The sequence below is a fragment of the Gekko japonicus genome, unplaced genomic scaffold (genome assembly GCF_001447785.1).
Source record: "Gekko japonicus isolate JY-2015 unplaced genomic scaffold, Gekko_japonicus_V1.1 scaffold22, whole genome shotgun sequence".
Lineage (NCBI taxonomy): Eukaryota > Metazoa > Chordata > Lepidosauria > Squamata > Gekkonidae > Gekko > Gekko japonicus.
In genome coordinates this window covers 2890283-2899891 of record NW_015175971.1, presented here as the reverse complement: position 1 = coordinate 2899891, position 9609 = coordinate 2890283, and the positions used below count along the sequence as shown (strand labels likewise).

General features: G+C 52.2%; 1 protein-coding gene across 1 annotated transcript in view; it reads right to left on the bottom strand.

Annotated features, from left to right (window-relative positions):
• RHOJ (ras homolog family member J) overlaps positions 1–949 on the bottom strand; it is a 102298-nt gene extending 101349 nt beyond the window's left edge. The window contains exon 1 of the mRNA XM_015426061.1: positions 273–949. Coding sequence (XP_015281547.1) covers positions 273–486 — 214 coding nt within the window. The 5' untranslated portion in view covers positions 487–949. The remainder of the gene's footprint in view (positions 1–272) is intronic.
• Positions 950–9609: the final 8660 nt, after the last annotated feature.

Below are 9609 nucleotides of genomic sequence, written 5' to 3'. Positions count from 1 at the left end.
GGAAAGAGTTCAGCACAGCTTTCTCCCTCATCAGCTACCTTTCTGCATGCAGGGAGGGTATTTTAATTTTTTGGGGCCTGGGGGAAGATTCAACAAACAATGTCCTCCTGCAACGTGATGTGGAACAATCTAGAATCTGCATCTCCTACCCTGTACCGTGTAATATGCAGAACAGCTGAGAGGCATGGATTCCACGGGGTTGGAAGGGTGGGGGAGCATTAGTGTGGCATGCATAATTAATAATCTACTTGGGAAGCACACGGCTGTCTTACCTGCATAGTGGTCGAACACGGTGGGCACGTACTCTTCCGGGAAGGCATCGTTGGCATAACTCATGAGCAAACAAGTCTTGCCAACGGCACCGTCACCGACCACGACACATTTCAGCATCTTCTTGGTACCGCTGGAGTCGCTGTCTTCTTCTCCGCTGCAGCTCATCCTGGTTCCTTCGGCTTTTCTTTTTGAGCCGCACTTCTTGGTGCCCATGAAAACCTCACGGGACGGGAACACAAAGAGGGAGCGCGGTTCCCACAGGGCCCGTCCCGAGTAAACGTTCTGTCTTTTCGGTTCGGCGGTGGGGTTTCACGAAATCATAACTTTCTTCCCCAGGCTGTCTGAGCCTCCTTGTCCTGAACCATGTGGGTGAAGCGACCGAAAAATCCACACGCGAATCCGTTCGCTTGAGTCAGGAAATCTTCATCTTGGACTCGGAGACGTTGGTATTTCGCACAGCTTAAAAATAGCCGCCGGCCGGAGAGTTGCGTGCCTGTTTCTCAGCTCCAGTTTGGCTCAAAAAAAACCCAAAACAAAAACAAAACAACTTACAGATTTCATGTTAAATCCACTCCGTTTTCCGTTCTGTTTCCAGACAGAGAAGGGAAGCTGGAGGGATTTTAAGGGACTCTGTCTCTCGCTTTCTTTCTTTCTTTTTTTTCATGCAACCCCTTTTATTTTCTTCGGCTTGGTGTATGTCAGGAAATCATGGGTTTCCTGCTGAATTCCATATTAGGATCAGAGGGGCTCGTGAAGGGCTGCGAACAATAGCTGCTCTGTGTGTGTTTGTACTTCACAGGAACGCTGCCAGGACGTAGAGGAAGGGGGGGAAACAGAGCAAGAGGTCTCACTGCAGGCTGAAGTTCATTGGTTTCCTGCTCCACTTGTCTGTCCCAAATGCCGACACTTTGGAGGCGGTGCTGGAGAACAATCCCGCCACTTGCCGGTCTCCGTGGCCTGGGGAGGCTCTCCGTTTGACGCCCCTCCCCAGGAGCCAGCAGCCGCATGGGAATTTGAAAAAGATGATCTGGGATATCTATCTATATCTATCTATCTATATGATGCAATAGGCGTTTACCCTTGGACTGACCCTTGCGAGGAGTGATTGGTAACATCTGGGAGAAGTTAAGAATCGCCCCGGCCTTTTTGGGAGGCTGCTGCCGAATCGCCACGTTCTTCTCGCTCAGAAAGTTCGCTCCTGCTTGGAAGCTGCTGGGCAATTCCCATTATGAAACAAAAACAAAATCCGCGCTGAGTGCTGCTATCCCTGCTGGCCAAAGTCGTAGCTCCATGTTCAGAGGCGGTCAGCCTCTGGATGCCAGAGCCAGGAGGCAACATCAGGGGAAAGCCCTCTGCCTTTATGCCCTGTTGTTGGCCCTCCAGAGGAACTGGTTGGCCACTGTGTGAGGCAGGATGCTGGGCTAGACGGACCACTGGTCTGATCCAGCAGGGCTCTTCTGATGTTCTTATGAAGGCCTCGGTCTCTCTGCCCTGTTGTTGGCCCTCCAGAGGAACTGGTTGGCCACTGTGTGAGGCAGGATGCTGGACTAGATGGAGCATTGGTCTGATCCAGCCGGGCTCTTCTGATGTTCTTATGAAGGCCTCAACCTCTCTGCCCTGTTGTTGGCCCTCCAGGGGAACTGATTGGTCACTGTGTGGGACAGGATACTGGACCTGACGGACCACTGGTCAGATCCAGCAGGACTCTTCTGATGTTTTTATGAACGCCTCAGCCTCTATGCCCTGTTTTTGGACCTCCAGAGGAACTGGTTGGCTACTGTGTGGGACAGGATACTGGACTAGATGGACCACTGGTCTGATCCAGTAGTAGGGTTACCAGCCCTGGGTTGGGAAATACCTGGAGATTTGGGGGGTGGAGCCAGAGGAGAGTGTGGTTTGGTGAGGGGAGGGACTTCAGTGGGGTACAATGCCACAGAGTTCACCTTCCAAGGCAGTCATTTCTCCAGGTGAACTTATCCCTATTGCCTGGAGATTAGTAGTAATAGCGGGAGATCTCCAGCCACCACCTGGAAATTGGGAACCCTATCCAGCAGGGTCCTTTTTATGTTCTTATGTCCCTGTTTTCTTCTCCTCTATTTATGCATTTACTTTATTTATCTCCCGCCTTTCTCACCAATGGGGACCCGAATCGTTTTCCATCAAAATGGAGAGGGTGCAGAAGAGAGCGACGAGGATGATCAGGGGTCTGGAGACTGAGCCCTACGAGGAAAGGCTAAGGGCCCTGGGAATGTTTAGCTTGGGGAAGAGGAGATTGAAGGGGGGCAGGATTGCTCTCTTTAAATATTTGAAAGGCTGTCATTGGGAGGAGGGCAAGGAGCTGTTCCAGTTGGCAGCAGAGGAGAGGACCCGAAGCAATGGGTTTAAATCACATGCAGAAAGGTATCTGTAATGTATTGAAACAATTACATGAATCACCTCATAGGACTCCTATGTTAAGCTTCGAGCCAGACCAGGGCTCCTCTGAGCGAACTCCCTATTGGTCGCTTCGTAACAGCGACCAATCAGAACGATACCATTCCCTAGGAGGGAAAGACTCCCATTGGTCCTTAACTAAGCAATCTCATTGGTTGTTAATTGTAAATAGGCGTGGCTACATTAGCCCGGTTATGTTTAAAAGGAGCATAAGCTCCCACTGTTTTCTGTTCTGGTTTCTTACTGAGTTGAGTGCTTGTTCGTTACTTCCAATAAAGCTGAATCACTTGCTGAATCACTCTAAGAGTCCTTTGTTAGTGCGATCTAACAATTGGCGACGAGGATGGGATGTTAGAGCAGGTAGGCAGCCCTGCGGACATCCACACTTCGGGACTCGGAAGAAAGCGAGCAAAGCACAGCAGCCGATCCGGCGGAAACGTGGAGGAAGCCCTCAGAGACCGTCTCGTCTGCGGTCTCAAAGATGAAAGGCTGCAACAGAGGCTGTTCGCCCGCACCACCCTGACCTGGGCAGTGGCCTACGAAGAGGCCGTGGCCGCGGAAGCAGCGGAGAAGTCCACGAAGGAGGTCCGCCAGCGGGTGGCAGAGCCCAGTATACACGCTCAACGAGACAGCGAGGGCGAAGACGCGGATGATGACGTCAACGCGGTTCGAGGCAAGCGGACCCCAGCGAAGACTACCAACGTCAAGCCTTGCTCCGGTTGTGGCGGGAAGCACCAGCGCGGCTCCTGTTGGGCTCGTGATGTCGACTGCAGAGCGTGTGGGCGGCGTGGTCATCTGGCCAGAGTCTGCAGATCAGCGAAGAAGGATCCCTCAACTAACAACCGGTCAGCGCAGAGGGGCACTCCAGTCAGCACCCAAGGCAAGACCCGTTCCTCAGCATCGGAAGCAAGCTGCCAGTTGACGGCGACCTTGTCGAGCGCATCGGCCGTAAATCGCACCAGCAGCCAGGGCAAGATCACCGTGACTCCACTCCTCGACGGCCGACCCTGTACAATGGAGGTGGACTCAGGATCGTCCGTGACGGTGATTTCTGCCGCGTCCTGGCGCCAGTTGTTCCCGAACCGAAGCCGGCGGCGGCTCCAGCCTGCGGGAACCAGAGTGTCCGACTTCCAGGGCAACCGAATTCCCTTGGCCGGACGGGACTCTGTTACTGTTGAGTATAAGGGGAAATGTGTTAAACTGTCATTCCTGATTGCAGAGGGAGACCGGGTTAACCTGCTAGGGTTAGATTGGTTTGAGCCATTGGGCATCGGTATTTCTGGGATTAACAGGATGTCTGAAAATAAATGGGGCATGCTGTACGACCTGTTCCCTGATGTATTTGCCGAAGGGTTGGGAAGGTACAAGGGCCCCCCGGTTGCGTTTGACTTAGATCCGTCAGTCAAACCTATTAGGTTGAAGTATCGGAAAGTACCTGTGTCTCTCAAACATAAGGTGGAAAAAGAGATTGACAAACTAGTTGAGCAAGGGGTTTTAGAGCCAGTACCATACAGCAAATGGGAGACCCCGATCGTAACCCCTGTCAAATCAGATGGGTCCATACGACTATGCGCCGATTACAAATGTACGATTAACAAGGCGCTGCAGCAACATTCGTACCCGGTCCCGGTAATAAGCCACATTTTGGCTTCCCTGGGGGGTGGCAAGATTTTCGCCAAATTTGACCTGGCCCAGGCATACCAGCAGTTGCCTGTCACCCCGGAGGCTGCCGAGGCCCAAACAATTGTAACCCACCAAGGGGCTTTTAAAGTGAACAGGCTGCAATTCGGGGTCAACGTAGCACCTGGGATTTTTCAGGGCCTCATGGAACGTCTACTAAGGGGGGTACCTGGCACAGTGCCCTATTTTGACGACGTGCTGATTGCGGGCGGGTCTGAACAGGAACTACTGGACCGGGTTAAAGAGGTCCTCAGGCGTTTTCAAAATGCCGGCCTCAGAGTTAAGCGCTCAAAATGCACGCTCGGGGTGGAAAGTGTGGACTTCCTGGGGTTTCGCATTGACGCAGAGGGAGTCCACCCCACGGATGAGAAGGTATCTGCAATCCAAAACGCCCCCAGGCCGGTGAGTAAGAAGGAGCTCCAATCCTTTTTAGGACTCCTGAATTTTTATCATGCGTTTTTACCGCATAAGGCATCAGTGGCGGCCCCTTTGCACGCGCTTTTGCACAAGGAGGCAAAATGGAAGTGGGGGCAGGCCGAGGAAAAGGCTTTTGTGGGAGTCAAGGAGCTGCTGACATCTAATGCCGTACTCACGCATTATGATGAACACAAGCTCCTGGTGTTAGCTGCTGACGCTTCACCGTTTGGAGTAGGCGCAGTTTTAAGCCATCTGATGCCTGATGGGAGCGAAGCGCCTATCGCTTTTTATTCTAGATCACTATCTGCGGCAGAGCGGAACTATGCCCAGATAGACAAGGAGGGTCTGGCGTTGGTAGCGGCTGTCAAAAAGTTCCATGATTTTATTTTTGGCAGACGATTTTTGCTGGTCACTGACCACAAGCCGCTACTGGGGATTTTTGCGCCCGATAAGCAATTGCCAAACATCATGTCCCCACGCATGCTTAGATGGGCGATATTTTTGCAGGCTTATGATTTTGACTTAGAGCACCGGCCTGGGAAAGCGATTGGGCATGCGGATGCCCTCAGCCGGTGCCCGGTGCCGGACATTGGCGCAGACCCTGCCCCCGCCTGTGAGGTCTTGGCAATTGAGGAGCTTCCTCGACCCCCGGTATCATCCAGGGACATTGCAGCACACACGGCCAAGGATAGCGTGCTGTCCCGAGTATTAAACTGGGTTTGGAGGGGGTGGCCGGTTGGAAGCGTTGAACCGGAGTTCGGCCCTTACAAAAGCCGTCAAAATGAACTATCCATTTCTAAGGGCTGTGTATTATGGGGGAACAGGGTGGTGGTTCCTGACAAACTCAGGACGAGAGTGTTAGAGTCGCTGCACGAGGGTCACCCCGGTATGGTACACACCAAAGCGTTGGCCAGAGGGTATGTCTGGTGGCCGGGGCTGGACAAAGAGATCGAAGAATGGGTACGAGGGTGTCCCAAATGCCAGCAAGTCAGACCCGATCCCCCACAAGCTACACCCCAAGGCTGGGAGTCATCTGGTAAACCCTGGGCCAGATTGCATATAGATTTTGCTGGCCCTCTCCAAGGGCAAATGTTCCTAATTGTGGTGGACGCTATGTCCAAATGGCTGGAGGTCGTGCATATGAAATCGACCACATCACTTGCTGTGATCCATGCGCTCCGCCGACTTTTTGCCACCCACGGGTTGCCTGACGTCATCGTCAGTGACAACGGGCCTCAATTTGTGTCTGAGGAATTTAGGCTCTTCCTCACGAGTAATGGCATACGCCAAATGACTTCGGCCCCTTTCCATCCGGCATCTAATGGCCAAGCCGAACGGATGGTCAGGACGGCCAAAGAGGCCCTGGGTAAAATGGACGAAGGGGACTGGAGCCAGAGGCTGGGCTCCTTTCTTTTGCTGCAGCACACCACCCCCTGTAGTGCTACAGGCCGTAGTCCGGCCGAATTGTTAATGGGGCGGAGACTCACGACCCGTTTGAACCGTATGCACCCAGACTTATCAGAAGATCAGTCCGAGCGTACCACTGCGCAACCGAAGGTGCGCATGTTTGAAAAAGGGGACAAGGTTTTTGCACGGAATTATGCTAATGGTCACTTATGGCTTCCTGGGGTAATATCCGACTCTGTGGGTACTCGCATGTATGTGGTGCAGTTGGCTGACGGTCGAATCTGGCGGCGCCACATAGATCAGTTAAGGAGACGTTGGGCTAGGGACAGCGCTGACTCTCCGACGGCTGAATCCCCTGATGTCGAGTGGACACCCCCAGAGCAGGCGGTGAGTACCGAAAGGCCCGGTACTGTCCCCGAGTCAGGGCAGAACCCTGTGTGCGGGGCTGAAATCCCAGTCGAGTCTGTGCCTGATCCAGGCTGTAGTGAACCCCACTCTGACCCACAACCTTGTCTGCCCGTGGAGCCTGCACCGCTCCGCAGGTCCCAGCGTTCGCGGCAAATGCCGACTTATCTGAAGGACTATGAGTGTAAATACTGTTGGAATAACTGATGTACAAAGGTTGATTGCATGTATGTAAATAATAAAACAATTGGGATGATGGCTTAACTTAGGGGGGAGGAATTGTAATGTATTGAAACGATTACATGAATCACCTCATAGGACTCCCATGTTAAGCTTCAAGCCATACCAGGGCTCCTCTGAGCGAACTTCCTATTGGTCGCTTCGTAACAGCGACCAATCAGAACGATACCATTCCCTAGGAGGGAAAGACTCCCATTGGTCCTTAACTAAGCAATCTCATTGGTTGTTAATTGTAAATAGGCGTGGCTACATTAGCCCGGTTATGTTTAAAAGGAGCATAAGCTCCCACTGTTTTCTGTTCTGGTTTCTTACTGAGTTGAGTGCTTGTTCGTTACTTCCAATAAAGCTGAATCACTTGCTGAATCACTCTAAGAGTCCTTTGTTAGTGCGATCTAACAGTATCGGCTGGATATTAGGAAATACTTTTTCACGGTCAGAGTGTTTCAAAGGTGGAATCAGCTGTTTAGGGAGGTGGCGAGCTCCCCTTCGCTGGCAGCTTTCAAGAAGAGGCTAGACGAATGTTTGTCAGGGATGCTTTAGGCTTGTCCTGCATTGGGCAGGGGGTTGGACTAGATGGTCCATAATGACCCCCTTCCAACTCTATGATTCTATGATTCTCCTCCCCTCCATTTGGTCATCACGACATCCCTGTGAGGTAGGTTAGGCCAAGAATGTGTAACTGGCCCGAGGTCTCCTGGCAAGCTTCCATAGAATCATAGAATGTTAGAGTTGGAAGGGACCTTGCAGGTCATCCAATCCAACCCCCTGCACTCTGCAGGAGCATAGCTGAAAGATAGCCCTACATACCTACAACATACCCGAAAGATGGTCGTCCAGCCTCCGCTTGAAAACATCCAGTGAGGGAGCATCCACCACCTCCCAAGGCTGTCTGTTCCACTGCTCAACCACTCTTACAGTTAGGAAGTTTCTCCTGATATTTAGCCGGTCAACGACTCCCTTGGAATTTCCACCCATTAGATCTAGTCTTGCAAGAGAGAATTGATCTGCTCCATCTTCTACATGACAGCCCTTCAGATACTTGAAGGCTGCAATCATGTCCCCTCTAAGCCTTCTCTTTCCCAGGCTAAACATACCCAACTCTTTCAGCCTTTCCCCATAAGACTTGGATTCCAACCCTCTCACCATCATGGTTGCCCTCTTCTGGACACGCTCGAGCTTGTCAACATCCTTCCATGGCAAGGTGGATATTAGAACCTAGGGATGACAGCCCCCAGGCGGGACCTGGGGATCCCCTGGAATTACAGCTCATCTCCAGACTACAGAGATCAGTTCCCCTGGAGAAAATGGTTGCTTGGGAGAGTGGACTCTAGGGCCTTGTACCCCACCAAGGTCCCTGTCCTTCCTAGGCTCCATTCCCAAATCTCCACGGGTTTCCCGACCCGGATCTGCCAACCCTACCCCCGTCCTCCTCTGGTGGCGAGGAGGGACCTAGCAACCCTATTCAAACCTGGATTTCCCAAATCCGAGTCAGCGAGCTGCCATTCTCTTGGGACACGTCTTGTCCCTTTCCCCTCCCCACCCCCTCCTTTACTCCTATAGTTGTTATCCTCTCCTGGTTCTGCATCTGTAACTGCCAAGGTCCTCCAGCTGGTGTGATGGGGTGTTGTGTCTTTACGCTCTAGCTTGTTTAATATTTCCGTGTGAACTCAACTTGTGTTTATGGAACTGGCCGTTGCTGTTCTCAGGCTGCTTCGCGCCATTTCTAATCTGTGACCTGACGAGGGAAATGAGCTCATTGGTTTGAACCTGGTTTGAAGTTCCTTTAATACACCGTCCCTGGCTATTGTAGTTATTCCGAACAATCTCTGTATGTTCATGATCAACCAAGCTTTGGAAATAAATCTTGCCTCTTTTGAACGTGGGTCTATTCTCCTGATTTGGGATCTAACACTATGGCAGGAGCTGCTTCACTGTGTTTGATGACAGACACAGGGCTCAAAGAAAAGGCCATCCTGCTTGGCCTTCTGCCCTTACTAAGCCTCTGAGCAAGCTGCTGTCTAATTATTCCCTGCAGGAAAAAAAAGTGTATGCTATAACTATTGAGGTCAGAGGTCTTTTCGTAGAAAAAGAGCTACAGGAGCTCGTTAGCATATGGTATGCTAATGAGCTACTAGGCTATTAGCATATGCCACACCCCCTGACATCACCGGAAGTGATGGCAGAAGGGGAAGCAAAAGGGGGGGAGGCATCTTCAAAAGCCTCCCCACCCCTTCCCTTCCCCAGCTGGCGGGGGGGGGGAGCGAAGAGAGAAGGGTTTTAAACTTTAAACCCCTTCTCACTACAGTTGGGTCACAGGAGGAAAGACGGAAGGAAAGAGAGAAGGAAAGAAGGAAGGAAAGAGGGAAAGAAACAGAAGGAAAGAAGGAGGGAAAGAAAGAGAGAGAAGGGAAGAAGGAGGGAAACAGGGAAAGGAGGAAAAAAGAGAAGAAGGCAAGAAGGAAAGAGAGAAGGGAAGAAGGAAGGAAAGAGGGAAAGGAGAGAAGGAAAGGAGGAAAAGAGAGGAAGGAAGAGAAGGGAAGGGAAAGAAAAGAAAGAAAAGACCCCTGCCACCCCCACGGATCCCTTAATTACCGCTTTGGCGGGGGTCGGGAAAGCTGGCGGCAGGTCCCGCGTGGGCTTGGGGGACCCGGGGGCGGGGCTCTACCGGCCTCCCCAAGCCGTAGCGCTCCCGCGCGGGCTCAAACACCCGGGGGCGGGGCTCTCCCGGACTCCCCGAGCCACAGCACTCTCGCC